Genomic DNA, 19564 nt, shown 5'->3' with positions numbered 1-19564 from the left:
AAGCATAGAAAGTAAGTGATTACAGAGATAAACACTTTCAGTGATAATATTTTTACATTTGCTCTGAAGTTTTCTGTATTCAGTTTACTTAGAAGAAATACTTTAAAGCCATATCATTTGTATGTTTTTTTTTTCAAGAAGGATAAAAATAAAATGTCACCACTAAATAATCATGGATATATTGAACAATGAAGGATTTTTCGTGGTATTCTAATGGAAATCACACAAATCCAGTGCAACTGATGCTTGGTAGTAGTTCTTAATATAATTAAACAGGTACAGTAGATCCAGGATTTGTTTTGAGTGCTCATATTAGAACTGTTGGATTTGTACTAATCTGTCTTTAGCATATTTCTGGTTCCTTCTTGACTGTTCTCAGTGTTTGTAATATGTCTAACCAGGTAGAGAGATGAAATCCATAGTTGCAGAACAGTTGTATATATTGCTGTTCTGTGTAAGAATTAAATCTAAAACTTTGATCTGATTACAAAGAGTCTAAACCCATAGTTTTTCTTACTCCTATGTAACCAAACCCTAGGATTCCATGAAATTGTGAGTGAAATAGACTGAATTTTTCAATCTGATTTTTTTCATAATCTATTTATATGAGACTAATCTCTCCAAATCTAATTCCTTTCTCCTGTTCAATCTCCTAATTACTTTTTTGTACTAACCACGTTATTTTTGCTATCTTAGCTACCCATTGTAGTCTATCAGAAAGTGAATAAATGTGTGTTGCCACCTATAGGCAGAAAATGAATTACAATTGTTTGTGACAGAAATGCGTAATCTAAAGAGAGAGTCCTTTTTTCCAACTCTTACACCTACCATTTTCAAACTTATTACATATTTATTGTTACTGATATTGCCATTTAAGATGCCTGTACCTTAAAGCATTTGCTTAAACTTTTATCATTTTGTCATACTATTTGCTTTTTATATACCATTTAAATATAACACCTTATTAAAGTTTTGTGACTTCAAAAAGTTTTAAGAGACCTGTTTAAACCAGATAACTTACTCATGTACCAAACTAACTGTTGTATCTTAATTCTCTTCTGTAGTGGGGAAAATTACCAATATTTGTTCCCAGGAATGAAAGCTTCCCCTCCTACCATCTATTATCATTAGTCTTTGGTTTTGTGCCTGCTCTGTAATGATATAGGTTTGTTTCTCCTTTATTCTTTGCAGAGTGCTGCAGCAGCTCCCAGTCCAGTGCTAGGAAACATTCCCCCAGGAGATGGCATGCCAGTAGGTCCTGTACCACCAGGGTTCTTTCAGGTACTCAGAGAAACTCTGACTAGGAATGTTAAGGCCTAGGAACTCCTATTTGGTTTTTATCTAAAGATATGAAGGAGAATGAGGCTATTTTTATTCGTAAGGTAAACATAATGCTGTGCGGCCAACTCTTGATTATTCAAAGACTGGTTATTGTATAGATTAGCCCTTCCTTCCTGTATTATTGTCAAATTTTTATTCATTTATTATTTTGCCATTTCATTGTTTAAGAAGAAAGAAAAGAATTGGAATGCAAATTAGCCCATTAAGTTAATTGTGGTAAAGATTTGGTGGGAGAAAAGGCTAAAGATGAGGTTCTGAAATGACATAGAGATTTTAAATATCTAAGCTATCCATACCTCCAGAGACTAAAGATAATCAAGATTTGGCTGTACTTTAAAAATATGGCAAAGTCATAACCTATTTAGTTATCAAGATTATAGGCTATATCAAAATATTTGAGAATCATCTTTATGGCTTTTAAGCTGGAATTTTATTAATATCATTACATCACATTTTAAAATCAGATTTTAATATATGTATGTTAGAATTTTAAAATTTCAACAAGACCATTTACTTTAGCAATGATAATGATTTTAGAATTACAGTATATCCCTTTTTAATTTTATGCCATCCACGTCTTAACTCTGACAGTTTTCTAACCCAAACCAACAAAAACTCTGAAGGTTTGGGTTTTTTTAAATACACACTTAATTTTATAACACCCTTTGCAAAAATTAGGAAGAATTTAGGAATTAAAAACTAGAGTTGGAAGGCATTACAGGAATCAATATAATAGTAATAATAACTAACACAATAACTGCTTATTCTATGCCATGCTTTGTTCTAAATGTTTTACATGTATAAACTCTTAATTCTTACAGTAGCCCTAGGTGTGAAGTGTGCATTATTATCATTTCCACTGCACAGTTGGAAAAGCCTAGACATGATAGATAAGTGGTTTGTACAAAGTCAGAAAGGAACAGGGCTGGGACCCACATCAAGGCTCTCTGGTCTTGTGTCATTAAATTTAACTTTTAAAGTTCATAGTTGATCATTACTCATAAAACATTTCTAGCTCATTTTACTTTTCCTCATCCTTTTATTTCTCTTGCCAAGGATACATTGGAATTAGGAAGTAAATCAGAAGGGTTTACTTGTAAGAGTTAGTAGAAGCAACCTCTCTCTGTGGCACTTTTTTTAAAAAAGGAGATAGTTTAGGTAGGAAGCCAAATTCTTTCTAGGGTTAAACAAAGTGTATAAACCAATACAGTTTTAGTTTTACATTTTATATAATGAACTATTCTTCCCTTACCTGCCTTCTGCCTTAGTCTTGATAATAGTAGTTGAAACAGAGTTAAATTTGTTCTATTATTTCAGTGTGATAAATAGTTGAGTACTACTAGATGCCAGGCACTGTAGTAAACATCGGAAAACGAGTATATATTTTATGTATCTTCCTGAAGTTCATTATCTAGCCAGTGAGGTATCATTAAAAAGAAGTAACTGTAGTACCGCAAGATAAGTGCTGAAACAGAGTAAAATGTAAAGTTCTGTAATGACCTAGAAGAGAGCTATTACGTCTTCCTCAATTGGAGCTAAGGGTGGTTTGGGAAAAGTTCTTCAGGGAAACCAGCAAAAGAATGCTATTCCAGAAAGAGGGAACGGTATAAGCAAAAGTTTGGAGGCATTAGAATTACCCTGTGCAGAAGTGTTCAGAGTAATGCAAACAGAAAGTAGAGGAAGGGTAGGCAGGAGTTCTTAGACATGAAGCTGAGAAGGTTATCATCTAGCATATTGAGAAGGGCCTTTTAAGCCAGGTTAAGAACCTGAGTCTCTTTTCAGTAGACATGTAAGAACTGTCAGAGATCTTTAAGAAGGCCAGTGACCTGAATTCAATCTATAGAGTGGATTCAGGCTTTGTTAGGCACCTATGATACAATTAAATATAAAGTCCCTGCCCTCAAAAAACTCATGATATGGTTAATGAGAGAGAGAGAGAGAAGGCAATTAGAGTATAGAATGAAAATGGCTATATTAAATGAGTAGAGTGTGTTCTTAGAGCAAATCAGAAGGCTACCAGACCCAATCTTGGGAGGGGCATTTCAGGGAAATAGTAAATGAAATCCAAACTGGCATCTAAAGGTGAGTTTGGCAAAGGAGTTAGGGAGAGAAGGAAAGAATATTACAAAAAGAGGGGGAAAATTTCAAAGACCCAGAATGGAAAGCAGAGGGACCATGTATAAAACTGTTGCTTAATTAATTAAAGGGTCAGTGGCTCGTGATGAGTATACAGAACTTTAAGGAGCCTATAGATTAGTTAAGCATTTGTACCTTGATCTTAAGGGTAGTAGTAAGCTACTGAAGGATTGTAAGCAGGAGGGAGGCGTGTTCATATTTACCTTTTTAGAAAAATCACTGCAGTTGCAGTGTGCAGCCAGGATTGCAGAAGGACAAGCCGGAAGGCAGGGAGGCCATTTAGGAGGCTGTTGCAGTAATAAGGGGACATTTAATGCTGGCTTGAAGTAAGGCAGTGGCAGTGGGTATGGAAAAAGATGAACGGATTTGAGTGACAAATAAATACGAGGATTATGAGTAAAAGAGTACAAAAATAATACGCTGGTTTCTGGCTCTTACCTGGACAGATGGAGGTTTCGTTATCTGAGACAGGGACCACAGATGCTGAGGAGGACTGAAGTTGGTTCTGTGGGACCGCCCAGAGATATCCTTTAAGCCAATGAACTTATAGGTTTAAAGCCTAAAACAATGATCTAGGCTTAAGATAAAAGTGGAAGGATTATCATCATATTAAGGGCACTTGAATCAACATAGGAAGATTAATTGTCCAGAGAGAAAGTGACAGAATGAGAGAGTAAGAGGATAACAGAACTGCAAAAATAATAACACCTAAAAGACAGACAAAGGCAGCAGCATCCATTAAAGAGATGGGGGGCAGAGGTATTGGTTGGTTGGCTATTACAGAAGCCCACGGAAGAGAGTTTGTGGACATATTCCAAGCAGTGGCAGTGGGATTGGAAAGGAAGAAGCAATCGTAGTTATGTTTGGTAACCCTCAGTTGATTAACTGAATGAGGTGTAGAAGAGAAAGAGCTGGAGGAATCAAGAGTGAGTCTGAGGTTCCTACTTTGAGCCTCTGGAAAATTTTAATGTCTTTACCTGACTTAGGAAAGAGGGGAGGTAGAAAAAGTTTCAGATATATTTGGGTTTGAAACATGTCGTTCTTCTATCCAGGGATACCATTCCAGCTAATCCCAAATACTCTTTTCCCCTATTCAGCTGGCTGAAATATGACCAGTCTCCCTAGAAATGCCTCTCTGAAATATTGAAAAACTCAAGCTATCAAACTTTTTAAAAAGAAATAACATGTTATTATTTTTTGGTACATATGGGATCAGACAGGTCAAGTATTTCCTAAATATCAGCATTTGTTTTCTACTATGATTGGGCCACACGTCAGCATGATTCTGGCCATAACCATTGTTAATGAAGAGTAACTGCTTTCTGTGAGTAGAAATAGCAACAGACAATCATAATTCAAGTTTTAACACCAGTTTCTAATCCAGTTCCAAAGAGATATTGAGGTCCAAGAATTATCTAGAGTATGAGAATAGTTTCGAATCCCCTTTTTTAGTGAAGAAGTGCAAAGCTTATTTGGGGGACAGTTGTAATGGGACTAGAGCAGGAAAGGACTAAGCCTATTAGAGTTTAATGAATAAATGAAACTAAAGAAAGAAGAATTTGTAACTAGAACATAGAACACTGGCTTCAGTAGTTCTGAGCTTCACTGACTATGTGATCATATTATAAAAAATATATTCAAATAGTTCTCCTAAACAGACAAACATAATCCTTTTATTCCTGTTTACATTCCAGAACAAGTCCCTTTTTTTCCATTCTGATATTAGACTTAAATACACTACCAAGTGGAATTATCACAAACTAAATGTCTGATCTCATAACAACTGCATTTGAATAACAGCAATTAACTTAAACTCTAGAATGAGTAATTATGATTAATACCTCATACATTTAACAAGTCCATCCTGGAAGGAAGTCTTTAGTAGTGTCTTTCTATTTTTGACAGATATTAACATTGTTCATACTTACACTTTGACATTTTTATTAAAATGGGAGAGCTTCTGTTGTTGACTAGGAAACCAATTAAGTAAAATCAATAGGAATAGTTGGACATGCAAAAGGAGGTATCAATTTAGTAAAATAAAGCCATTTAAAATAAGTTACATATACTTATTTACCTGGAGTCTTTCATTAAATGAATAATTTGTATACAAAACCCTATAAATTCTCAAAGTGACCTACCATGGGACTGGTGAATGATTTTAGAGCAGCTCTCTTAAATTGGGAAGTCTTGCCACTGGGAAGGCTTTCTTCAATTTCTAGTAAGCTTCAAACCTGAATGTTCCATAGCCTGTACTTTGATTTAGCAGTTTTAGTGGAAGAAAATACAGTAGTGGTGGTGGTGGTGGTGGTGGTGGTAGCAGAGGTAGTAGTAGTAGTAGTATTGTGGTGTGATATGAACGCACATAGTGGCCTCAGTACACTCAGAACTGAGTCTGTACTCTGACTCCTCTCCCTGTGCTAGAGTCTTAGTCAGAAGTTTCACTATACTAAGAAATTTGAATTATTCTTCTATGTATTCTCATAGCATTCTTACTAAAAGATAGGCAAAGTTTGATTCCTGTAATTTTATTGACTAGACAGCAGTGTTCCTTGAACCAATTAAATTTTCTTCTCACTGATGTATAATAATCAAAATAGTATAGTAAAGTGCATAAAACAAAGTTCTCATTCTTTTATGTTTTAAAAGAATTAAGACTATTAACTCTCTTACCTCATCAAGTTCTATAATTTTATAGATCTGAGTAACAAGGAAACTTCTCTTGTGAACGTGCTATAACTTGTACAACATTAAAAAAAATGAACGTTTTTTATTTCTGTCAAAAACAATTGGCAGAAAGGGGTGAAAATACTGTATTTTTTCCTCCTTTTTACCACAAGAAAACTTTTAAGAAGGAAACTGTGTCTTGTTTTTATCACTCTACTAAACATATCTATATCTTTTATATAAAAACAATATAATCTTTAATACATACTGATATTGATGTATTTGAGTGTATACCTAATATGGGATATACTTGTAAATAATCTAATTTTGAACTCTGTATAGCCTTTTATTTATCATGTTTTGTTTTGTTTTTTATCTTGATACATTTACTGTATTGTAGTCACTGGATCTTTAGTTTTCTTAACTGAAACTGTTAAAAACTAATAATCTATTGATGTTGGGTTGTAAATTTAAGGCTTTGACATGAATAAGATTATAAATACTGGTTGAAGATAATGTATACCAAGTAATTTAGTTTCCGACTAAGGTGGCCGTCCATATTTTAAAATCTAAATTGATCCCAACTCCAAAAAGGAAGAAACTACTTTGTGTCAGGTTTGCAAGCCCCGCGGTCTCTTCACGCTAGCAATGGTAAAGCTGCTTTGCCATCTAGTGGTGGTTTGCAGACGTCTCTGCTTGTTCGGGGTATGTTTTCCAAAGGTTTTATTTTTTAGCAAGACTGCACTGTAGCAAGCTGACCTGAAGCTTTGACATAGTAATAACATAATAAGAAGAACAAAAAAATAGAAATGTCCCCTTTCCTCCACGGTGCTGTTATTGACTATGAAAAACTCAGTATAAATCACTTTCATAAGGCAACAAAGACAAAAACAAAGCTTAGGGTAATAAATATTCTTCATATTTTGAAAGAAAAAATCAAAATGTTCAAAAATGAGAAAAATGGTTATTTAATCTAAGATTTGAAACTGAAAAGGAAAAATAAAAAATGTTTTTGCAAGCTCTGGTTAAATGTTTCTGGAGGTCAATTTATTTAACATATTATCTAGAAATAAGTCCTATATTTTGATCATACCTTCATAGCTAAGTATACCTATCTGCTCTGCTATTCCTAATCAGACTTTCAGAATACAACTATTTTATTATTGGTGGCATCTGTGTTACCCTATTTTTTGTACATATAGTTAAATAGTCTACTTGCCTCCTCAGTTCCCTTCTGTTTTTATTAACCTTCATATTGTCTTTACTCTCAATGCTTTGCCTTCCCTCTTAACCTTCCTGACCATGGCTGGTTCAGAAATTAGACTTAGGAAAATTCCAAACTTCAGGAAAAACTCCCTTTCCTTCTCCCTAGAAGTGGTAGATACTATCCATGATCTTAGATAACAAACTAAAAGATTAGTCTTTTTTTTTGTTTGGCATTTTATTTTTTAGTTATATTTTATTGATTATACTATTACAGTTGTCCCAATTTTTCCCTCTTTCCCCCTCTCCACCCAGCACCCTCCACTTCCTCAGGCAATCTCCGCACCATTGTTCATGTCCATGGGTCATGGGTATAAGTTCTTTGGCTCCTCCATTTCATATACTGCACTTTACATCCTCATGGCTCTTCTGTAACTACCTAGCTGTAGTTCTAATCCCCTCACCTCTTCACCCATTCCTCACAGCCCCCTCCCCTCTGGCAACCATCAAAACATTCTCCATAACCATGATTCTGACTCTGTTCTTGTTCGCTTAGTTTGTTTTTTAGATTCAGTTGTTGATAGTTTTGTATGAATTGCCATTTTATTGTTCATAGTTTTGATCTTCTTTTTCTTAAATAAGTCCCTTTAACATTTCATTATAATAATGGTTTGGTGATGGTGAACTCCTTTAGTTTTTTCTTGTCTGGGAAGGTGTTTATCTTTGCTTCGATTCTAGATGTTATCTTTGCTGCATAGAGCAAACTTGGCCATAGGTCCCTGCTTTCCATGACTGAATATTTCTTGCCAATCCCTTCTAGCCTGCAAAGTGTCTTTTGAGAAATCAGCTGATAACCTTATAGGAACTCGCCTGTAGCTAACCAACTGCTTTTCTCTTGCTGCTTTTATATTCTTTATTTTTAACCTTTGGCATTTTAATTATGGTGTGTCTTGGAATGGGCCTCTTTGCATCATTCTTATTTGGGACTCTCTGTGTTTCCTGGACTTGCATGTCTATTTCCTTCACCAAATGAGGGAAGTTATCTTTAATTATTTTTTCAAATAGATTTCTAATTTCTTGCTCTTTCTCTTCTCCTTCTGGCACCCCCATGATGTGATTGTTGGACCTCTTGAAATTGTCCCAGAGGCTGCTTGTACAGACCTTGTTGTTTTGGATTCTGTTTCCTTCTTGTTGTTATGACTGGTTGTTTTTTCTTCTGTATGTTCCAAATCATTGATCCTGAGTTTCATTCATTCTACTGTTGTTTCCCTGTAAATTGTGCTTCATTTCAATTAGGGTATCCTTTTTTTTCTGACTGGATCTTTTTGATGCTGTGGTATCCTCAACAAGTTCCTTACACATCCTTATAACCAGTGTTTTAAACTCTGCATCTGATAGAGTGCTTATCTTCCTTTTGTTTAGTTCTTTTTTCTGGAGTTTTGATATGTTCTTTCATTTGGGCCATATTTCTTTGTCTCCTCATTTTGGCAGCCTCCCTGTGTTTGTTTCTGTGTATTAGGTAGAGTTGTTTTGACTCTGTGTTTGGGTAGTGTGGTTTAATGTAGTAGGTGTCCTGTAGGGTCCAGTGGCACAGCCTCTCCTACACCCAAGCTGGGTACTCAAGATGTACCCTTCATGTGGGCTGAATACACCCTCCTCTTGTAGGTGAGCCTTGGTTGTTGTTGGCAGGTCAATGAGAGGGATTTACCCAGGACTAGTCAGCTCCAAGGATTGTCTGTGACCACTAACGACTAACTTCTTGATTCCTAACGACTGATTCCTTGGAGGATCAGCTGCAGGGGCAAGGTAGTGGTGCTCTGATATGGCATGTAGCTGTCAACTGGGTATGCAGGCCCTGGGATTTCCCAGGTGGTGCAGGCCTATGTCAGCCCCAACCTGTTTTCTACCCAGGGTCACCCTGTGTGAGCTATAAAGCAATCTAAGATGGCTGCTGCCTGTGCTGGGCTTGGAATTTTCCAGGCAAAGCTAAGCTGTGAACCTAGGCTGGCTGCTGCTAAGTGCTAGTGCACTTAGGAAGAGGTAAAGGAGTGGGGCCTCACTGAGGCCCACTGTTGCTTGTTTGAAATGATTTAGGAAGTTGTGAAGTATGAAACAAGACCAGCCATCCCTATGGAAAAGGCACTGTTAATAGCTGTAAGTTGGGTGGGATGGAGCCTCAGGGCATCTCCGGGGTTCGCAAATAGTGCTAAGTGGATGAAGCCTCAGATATGGCACCCACCTGCCAGTACTGTGTGGCTCTGTAGCTCAGTGTTGGGAGAGGGTTCAGAAAAGTGACTATGGCCTCTGCCAGCCTCTCCATCTGGCACAAAGCTGTCCCCGCGCTCTCACCTTGATGTCAGATACTTCAGTTCCTCCCGTATGCCACCGGTGCCTTTCAAGCTGCTTCCCCAGAGCTGGAGCTCAGAGGGAGTGAGTCTGAGTAAGTGTGTGTGTGTTCTTTAAGAAGAACTACTTGGGACTTCAGAATTTTCTTCTACTAACTCGATTCCTGCTGGATTTTGCAGCCAGAAGTTGTGGAGACTTATCTTCCTGGCACCAGAACCCTGGGCTGGGGTGGTCTGGGGTGGGACAGGGACTCCTTGCTCCCAGGATATTCCTTCTGAATTTTTATCCACTACATGTGGATGTGGGACCAGCCTGTTCCACATCTTCACCCCTCTTGTCAGTCTGGATGGTTGTAGTTTCTTTAGTTTCAGAGTTGTCATACTTGCATTCAACTCGATTTCTGATGGTTCTGAGCGATGGCTGTTCTATAATTTAGTTGTAATTTTGATGTGGTTATACAAGGAGCCAAGCCATGTTTACCTGTGCTGCAATCTTGACCAGAAGTAGATTAGTCTTTTCTTAGTTTGAATACATAAGATACTGAAAACCTCAAGAAGAACTGACCAAATTATACCATCTAACATTATCTATATATAGGTTAAAAATTCAAACAATTAAAAATAGCATTTCTCAGAACTAAATATACCATGATTTAGAGACTGGAGGTGGGGAAGGTTGCTTACTTATTAAAGTTAAAGAAATAAATATTAAGTTTAATTTTCTTAGAAATGTAATTTTGAATCTTTAAAGAACAGAGATTGTAAATATTAAAAATAGAACGAGTCTTTCTCTAATATAAAGATAAAAGCAGCCTGAGAAAATAAAGGTGCGTGACAGCTGCTGGCTTTGATAATGCTTTCCTGCAGTTGTGGTAATAGTTTTTCTGGCCTCAACTATTAGAACAAATTAAAACTGCTCAGCTTGAGTAACTAAGTGAGCTTTTTTAAAAATGCAGTTTTAAACAACTGAAGTCCTTAGAGCAGTGACTAGATGGAAAGGGAGCAGATGAGGTAGGGTCAGGGATTCAGAGACTTTACTTAGATTTTCCTATTAAGATGGAATGAAATAGTTTCCTCTTAGAAACCTTTTTTGCTTGTTTGTTTGACAAAATGAGTATTTAGGAAAAAGTTAGCTTGGCCATCCTAGACCAATATTGGTTTTCCTTTACTTCCATGGTAAAGGTGTCACTAAGCTAACGGTGTCAAAATACTCACATGAAACAACAAAATATCACATTTTAAAATTACATCTGTGATAAGAGCTAATCTATTTTTTTAGTAATTTGAAATTACAGTTTTTCTTATAAAAAGTATCTAAATGAAAACTTTTTCCAGAGTGCTGAAATTTTTATTAAAGTCTCATGCAGGAAAAAAATAGGTATACCAAGTTGCAAATACGCAAAGACTATTTATAACACAATTTATTTTTTTATTTAACGTTGGTTACAGAAATAAATATGGTCCATTGTTGAGGAGAAATTAAAGAAGGAATTTATAAGTTCCCTATAGATGTGGGTTATATTTGTCTTAAGTATACATTAGGATGCCTTCAGCTTTAAAAAACAAAAACCATTTATCACTAGATAGCACTCAGAAATAACTTAACAGAGGTCCACAAACTGTGAAAGCCACAATAAATATTTTTGGATTTAAAGGCTTTGAAGTCACAACTCCTCAACTCTGGTGCTATAGTGTAAAAGCAGCCATAGGCATTATGTAAACTAGTAAGCATGGCTGTTCCAATAAAACTTTATTAACAAAAACAAGTGATGGGTCAGATTTAGTCCATGAGCCATAATTTGCACACTGCTCTTCTAAAGGAATGTGGTCACCACTAGAGATTTTGCAAAACATCCAGAGGGTAGACATCAAGAGCAATGCTTCTCCAAGTGTGTTCTGTGCGCTACTGACACAAGAGTCCTGGGGGTCACCCACTCCGAGTCTACCCAGATTCTTGGGAATGGAGGTGTAGGACTAAAAATCCTTGATGTTTTGTCGTTTGTTTGTTTTGTTTTTAACAGATGAATCTTACAAACTAAAATTTGAGAACCAATGGCTATGTACCGCTGGCTGACAACATTCGGTGATAAATATTTATTGCTGCCCCCTACCCCCACATACCAGAGTTACTATTGTAGTAAACAAGATAAATAGAAATCTTTGCCCACATAGAACTTAGAGTCTAGGGAGACAGTCAATAACCAAAATAAATAATTATTTTATAATATATGATATGTTAGATAGTGATAAGGGCTACGGAGAAAAATGAAACCAAAAGGGAATGTAGGCAGTGTTGCAGAAGTTTTGGGTAGAGTGTCCAAAGAAATACTCAAAGAGAAGGTGCGATTTGAGTAAATACCTGAAGGATATGAAGGAACATGCATATGCTATATGGGAGCGTTCTAGGCTGAGGGACAAGCAAACATAAAGCCCCTGAGTTTAAAGTATGGGTGGCTTTTTACAGAGATGAGAAGGTCTGGGTAGCTAAAGTGGAGTGTCAGCTGGGGAGAATAGATTGGAACCTTAGTTCTCAAACTTAAGTCTTTCCAGAAAACAAAAGTAATTTGTTCTGAAACCAAATCTCTTTTGTTTGTCACCTGAGAGATGTGTGACTGATCATACAGGTATCAGCATGAAAGGGTGGTTGGGTAGAGAATCGAGGCCCAAAGTTATATTAGACAACTGAGACATTTTTCTATGAACAGCTTGGTCGAGAACCAAATTGTTTGAGAACCAAGATGTCCCAGAACTGAGGTTTGACTGTAGTTAGATATGAAGTCTTAGATAACAGAAAACCATATCATGTAGTCTTTGTAGATCGTTGTAGAAATTAGGGGTTTTACTCTGATTAGAAGGTTTGAACAGAGTCATTCAGGCTGCTATGTCCTGATTAGTCCATAGGAGTGAAGGATGGAAACAGGGAGACCAGTTTGGATGTCACTGCAAAATTTTGACAAGAGATTATTGAGTTCTAGATATATTATGAAGCTAGAGCCAATAGATTTGGTGATGGTTTGGACATGTGTTGTGAGAGAAAAGGCTAAATCAAGGGTGACTGCAAGAGTTTGCTTCTATCCCAATGAAAAATGGAGTTGACATTTACTCATGTAGGTAAAACTTCGAGAGGAAGTATGAGGGAAAATAAGTTTAATTTTAAACTTAAGAATAAGATGGCTCTTAGATACTCATGAGAGGTTGAGTAGGAAACAAGATATATAGAGTTTGGAGTTTTATATTTAAGGCTTGGGCTAAAGAAATAATTTGGGGAGTCATTAGCATATGCATAATATTTAGAGCTGTGAGCCAGGTGAAATCACCAAGGCAGTAAGTACAGAGACAAGAAGATCTAAAAGCATCCCAGAGCATGCTGATGTTAAGAAGTCAGGGAGATGACAAGGAGCAAGCAAAGAAGAAGGAGAGGAAGCAGACCATGAGGCAGGAATAAAACCAGGCAATGCAGTATCCTGGAAGCCAAATGAAAAAAAAAAAGCTTCAAGGAGGAGAGCAATAACCAGCTGTGTCAAATGCTGCTGATAGTTCAAAGTGATTGAGGACTGACGATTGACCATTGGATTTAACAAGAAGGTCATTGGCGGCCTTGATAAGGCAGTTTTGATGGAGTGATGGGGTTGAAAACCTCATGAAAGTAGGTTCAGGATAAACTGGAAAGAAAGAAAAAATCAGAGCCAACAAGTATGTCCAGCTCTTTCAAAGAGTTTTGCTCTAACGGGAAAGAGAAATGAGGCAGTAGCTGGGGGGAGAAAAGGAGGAGGTAAAAGAAATACTGCTGGGAGTGAAATGTAGGCTATTACAAATGGCTCATCCCTGCAGAGGGACAGCTCTGCTGGCAACTGTGGGTAGAGAGTTGGTATAGACTATTGCGAAGTATTATCCAATCCACCCAGCAATCCAGTATAATCTTAAGTACAAGTTACAATGCCAGGGAATAGAGTCATCATATATCTTTTATGCACAGTAGAATACTTACCAAGAAACAGTAAAATAAAATTAATTACTTAGAATGACTGCAAATGTGCATACTTTTTTCTGTCATTTTTATATTCTGTAAATGATCTCTGACATTACTAATACCTTTGACATCTGTAAATATTTTTCCATGTTAATCTGTCTTATAAATTCTATTGTGTACATGTATCTATTTAAGACATTCATGTTCAAAAATGCATATTTTAAAATGGAGATGTAGAAATAACTAGTTTGTACAACTTGAATTCTCTCATCTTGCTTATTTATATACTTTTTCAAATTAGTCAAATTGGTGAACTCTAGTTTCAAAAGATTTTCTGATGCATTAATAATTTATGTAAAAAAACTGTTCTGTAGAAAGACTATTTTATATACTTTAGACATGAGTTGAGAAATTTTAGGTATATATTTCATGTTTATAGGTAAATAACCAAGTGAATATGAGAGTGTCATTTTATTTCTAATGGAAGTAAAAATATACAGGGTTGGCAAAAGTAGGTTTACAGTTGTAAGTACACAAAACAGTTTATTTTTGTGTTATTTATTTATTAATTATTATATTATTTATTGTATTGCAACTGTAAACTTACTTTTGCCCACCCTTATCTATAACCTGCCACTTGTATCAGAAGACCAACCCCATAGGCTAGTTTCTTTAAGAGATGTTACCTTTGCACGTGAATTTGAAAGGACTACCACCTAATCAGCAGAAATTTCCCTAACATATCAAGATATGTGAAGGATGAGAAAAAAGTAGCATCTTTCTTTTGCAATGGTACATTTAGACAAATTACCTGTTTCACACACTTGCATCTGGAATGAGTTATATGGAAGTATAGTATAAAATAAGGAAAACAAGGAAGGGGACACTTTTGCATTCTTTAATGAAAAATTAAGAGTGACTCTTAAAAATTACTGTTTTACCTTCTTCTTTGGTTGAGTCAGCTGATAATTTATCCTAAATAATAAATCTCAAATATTTATTTTCATACCCATTGTAGTTGTCTTTTTAATACACTAATGTAGGTTGGTCCGTCCTTGTGACTTCAGTCAGTCGTGGGAAACAGCACAGAGGCAGACTCAGCTTGCACGGGGCTCCAGCTGCTTGTCCCACAGACACCCAAAAAATGTGTCTCTGCGTGTCTGTGAATAGAAGTTGATCTGAAACAAATTATTAAAGTTTTTTATAGAATAATATCAAACTTTTATAGTTTATTGGACCAGCAGCCAGCATAGTCCCCATTCACAATCCACAAGTCCATTGCCTCACACCTATATCTAATATACGGCAGTGAAGCCTTCAGGAATAGAATCTTTTTGAAAAGACCCATAAGGTAAGTGAGCAGTTTTGATGCTTGGACTAAATCCACATCAAAGGAATCAACCTAAATATTACTCTCTGCTGAATTGCCAAAGTAACATTTAGGAAACTGGATCTGTTAATATTTTACAGTTATTTTATAAGTTGTTTTAATTGTGTTGATAATAATAGAATATTTAAGATGTATGAGAGATAAACCACATATTTATGCTTATCAGCAGACTGGGCCATCACAAGTATGTCATTTGGTGAGCTAAATTAGCTTAATACTATTTGGAATTAAAATGTGATAATGAAGAGTGTCTTATCCACTGGAGTGTCCGTAATGTCTGATGGAGATTTTCATGAAGAACAGAAAAGAACTGTAAAGTAACTTGGGCAAAATTCATTTGATGCATAATTTATGCTTCATTACTTTTCTACATAAAAAAACTTCATAAAGAAATCTCATGAAACATCTCATGGAATTATAAATATAAAAATATGTGAATATCCTTAATATGTCTAAGATATTGAAATGAAATGCTGACATCACAACATTCTGTAATGATTTTTCAAAATAATATTCTCTGTAGCACATGGCTTCAAGAAACTTAGCACATTTAATAAAATGATAGTTTTTCCTAAGGCAAATATAGAAGAGCAAAATAGGGAATAGAAATCTATATAGAAAAATCTTGTACAACAAAGGGAATTGAATTAACTAAAAAATTGACACAGAATGAATAAAGAGTAATATTTAGTTTTTAAAAATATTTATGCTTTTGTTTAAATCTTACATTGAATATATTTGTTTTACCTTTCCAGGACTATAAATAAATAATCATAATCTGCCATATTTATCATTTTCTAAAATTATGTTTGTACATTTTTCCCTTGAAAGAGACTAGAATAATTTTTATATCATGGAATGTGTCTTATTCCCTGTGTTTGCTTGAAACAGTACATCAAAATATCAGAAGAAAGATTAAATCTGTCTAAAGCCAGGTCTTCCCAGGACCAATTAAGGTAGATACTTAATCTTTATGTAATTAATATAATTACTGAAGATAAGCCATATTTTATCAGGCTCTATATCACTTTGTACTTTGTGGTTTTGCTAAATGTTGATGGAAGCATATTACTTTTTGGCAAATAACCACTTTCTAACAGATTTTTTAACTAAAGATGGTTATGTGCTAAAGACAGTTTGATATTCGGAAAGTACAATGTTTAATGTTCTTACTTAGAAGAGCCTTTTCATAATGGAAAGAAAACATGTAAGCTGTGTGGGGGAGGGGGAAATTTTCCCTTTTTCCCCTGTTCTTCTGGCCGGTCTAATAATCAAATTGACATGAGACAGATTAACAGGTGAAAATAACTAAATTTACTACATATGTATGTAAGAATATGAGACCTGAGATTCTCCTATTCCTGGGCAGTTGAAGCTTGTATGTCATTTTGAGCTAAGGAGAAGGGGGTTAGGGGAGAGTTAGTGGTTTGAGACTTCACAGGGAAGGAAAACAATTCACAATTCACATGGAGATGGTAAAATAAATGTTTGATAAACAAATGTTTGCTGGGCCATCTTTAACAATGGAATACAGAGAGGACTTTGATCAAAGGTCCTTGCTAAGTTCCTCCTTATTGCACACACATATTAAACTTCATTAATATGAAGTTTAATACTTCATATTAAATTTCATTAATATGAAGTTTAATACTTCATATTAAACTGTGGTTGTCTTTAATGAAAACTCCCTTTCTGGAGCAGGTCCTTTATCTAATTTTTTTAGGCAGTTAGGGGAAGGTCGAAGGTTCTTCCTTAGTCTTTAGTTTCTTAAAAATAACCAGCTTAAAATAATCAGTATGCCACAGAGGCATATTCTGGAGTGACAAATTTTGTTCTCCTTCAGCTAAAAACATGTTGTTTCTGCGACCTAAGAATTACAGCTTTTTGACTTGTGTCCCACATATAAATACTGCACTTTATGAGACAAACAACTGAGAGATGAGCTGCTATATGGAAAAGAACAATCAATTGCTTCAGAAAAAAATCAATAACTTACCACACTTTCTTTGCCAAATCATACATATATTAACCTGACATTCTTTATACCAAAGAGTGGTTAGTAAATATTGGTACTCTGTAAAACTGCCTAAGAATTATTTTCAACTCTGACACCCCAGAAATAGTAAGAGAAACCTCAAAGCAGTAGAATAGAATACAAGGCCTTATTAGTCATCTAAATTATAAGTTTTCTTATATGTTGTTGATATGCATATTGTAATTATAACTCACCATCTTCTTGGGATCTCCAATACTTGTTCATTGCCTACTTTTATTAGGTCCTCTGGAAGACATAATTTATTCTACTTAAGCAAGCAGAATTTCCCCCTCTACACATATTTTATAAACATCTTCCCACTAGAAAACTAGGTATACTATGCCAATGTGGCTTACAGTTACAATATCAATAGATATTACCTATTTTTAACAAGACAATATTTCTTAAAATAAACTAGACAGGTGAGATTTTAAACACAAGAACAAAACTTTATTATATCTTATTCTGTTTTTTACAGTCTTCCCATCAATATTGCTCATCACTTAGTCAAGGAGCCAGCTACAGAACCAACCAAATATGTATTGAATGCTGCTCTGTAATGTGCTCACTGCTACCTTTCCTTCTTCCTGAACCTCATTAGAAGTTATCACATTATAATGAACAGTTTGATTATAATGATGGTATTTTTCTAATACCACCACATCCGTTTACCACCATTCCCCATCCAGCTTCGACTATTTCCTGTTGGCATTTGACTTTAAAAACACAAACTAAAGACTACACATATTATCAAAACACCACCAAAAATGTGCAAGAGAAGAGAGATAAAGCTTACTAAATTGATTTTATTTCAGTTATCACATTTCTTTTAGCCCAGTGAATCAAGATCACATGCTAATTAGTGCTTTATATGCAAATTAACTTGCTTACCTGAAATACCACAGCCTCTTCAGCTTTTCATGGTTGAGTGGTAGCCAGGGGAAAGGAGTCTGCATTACGTGAGTGGTTGCATGGTTGCTGAGGGGCCTGTGAGGAAGTGTGAAGTCAGACAATGTATTTATGGTCAGTTGGGTATAAGAATGAGGAATGTATACCTACCTTTATTCTATAAATATATTACTGTAGCAGAATGTTACAGCAGTGAAAAACTAAAGTGGCAGTGAAGAAATTTGGTCTTTTTTGTTTCACATAAAATAAAGAGGTTGAACTAGTAAAATCTAAAAAGTAAAACTCTCTGTTCTAAAAATATGTCAAAAAAGCATATTCAAATAAAATTATATATCAGACTTTAGTGTAATTTTACAACAAAGTACCTGGAGAACTTAAGTGATTTTGTGAAGAAGTTATTTTTGAAGTAAGTGCTCACTCGTAAAATTGTTTTGTAAGTTCATATTTTCATGAACTTGGTCATTGTGTAGTATTTCAGTTAGAAAGATATTATTCTTTTCAAAATTAGAAGCAAATTTTACATGAATAATTTTGTATTCAAAACAAATTCTAAGTTACTTTAAATTACATAAATTCTGCATAATTACATATTCTAGAATATACCTCAGACTTCTAAATTTTCAGAACCATAAACTAAATGCTGCATTTGTCCACTCTAAGAAGTTAGTGTTATTCTTCTCTTCCTCATTGATATGTTCTAAATTATGTTCATAAAAATAAAAGAGTATATAGAAAGTGCTTAAATGGTTGGCATTTTTAAAAGATTTTTATTGATTTACTTTTAGAGAGAGAGAGGGAGAAACACATCAATGCACACTCCCAACTGGGGACCTGGCCTGCAACCCGGCATGTGCCCTGACTTCGTACCCAACCAGTGACCCTTCAGTTCACAGGCTGACACTAAATCCACTGAGCCACACCAGCCAGGGCTTCAAATGATTGGCATTTTAAAGAACCTTTTATTTTTTAATGTTTTTAAATTTTCTTTCTTACCAATTTGTTCTTAAAGACTAAGATTTAAAGAGTTTCTAAAGCCATGTTGAAATATTTAAAATAAGATTCAAGGTGATTTATATGTTGCTACATCAATTTTAAGGATTCTAGAAGATATCAATTTTATTTTATGGATAAATTACATTTTGCAGCCTCGCATTAAGGTAATGACTTGCCCTGACACAGTTTTTTGTTCTTTTTTCTCTGGAGTGGATTTTCTACGTACCAAGGTACACATTACACTGCAGTGTACTAAAACCGCTATGATAATGGTATAAACAAAGCACTAAGGACGTAGAGGGAAAGGAGACTAGAAAGATTCTTTAAAGAGGAAATAACATGAACTGGCCCTCAGAGGATTAATAGAAATTTACTTGGCAGAGAGAGTACAGAGTAATCTCAAGAAATAGAGAATATTCCTGTTGATAAATCATACTTAGAGGTTTTTTAGGAACTATTAATGTTAGAAAATATTAACAAAGTTGATAACATTTGAACAATGTTTCATTTAAAGTGTCCAGCTGGATTTTGTATATAGTCAGAGAAGTAAGGACTTTAAATGGTTTTTATCACCA

General features: G+C 35.2%; 1 protein-coding gene across 5 annotated transcripts in view; it reads left to right on the top strand.

Moving 5' to 3' along the window:
* The window catches only part of SSBP2 (single stranded DNA binding protein 2), a 236039-nt gene that overhangs the window by 149269 nt on the left and 67206 nt on the right, over nucleotides 1-19564 (top strand). For 3 of the 5 annotated variants that reach the window (XM_054578552.1, XM_054578554.1, XM_054578551.1), the window contains exon 5: nucleotides 1192-1281. The exons of the other annotated variants lie outside the window; for them this stretch is intronic. In XM_054578552.1, the coding sequence (XP_054434527.1) occupies nucleotides 1192-1281 (90 nt within the window). The remainder of the gene's footprint in view (nucleotides 1-1191; nucleotides 1282-19564) is intronic. 5 annotated transcript variants of the gene reach the window in all.

Source organism: Pteronotus mesoamericanus, unplaced genomic scaffold, assembly GCF_021234165.1.
Source record: "Pteronotus mesoamericanus isolate MK-2021 breed Mesoamerican mustached bat unplaced genomic scaffold, CSHL_Meso_final contig_50, whole genome shotgun sequence".
Classification (NCBI taxonomy): domain Eukaryota; kingdom Metazoa; phylum Chordata; class Mammalia; order Chiroptera; family Mormoopidae; genus Pteronotus; species Pteronotus mesoamericanus.
This window is presented reverse-complemented; position numbering and strand designations above follow the sequence as displayed.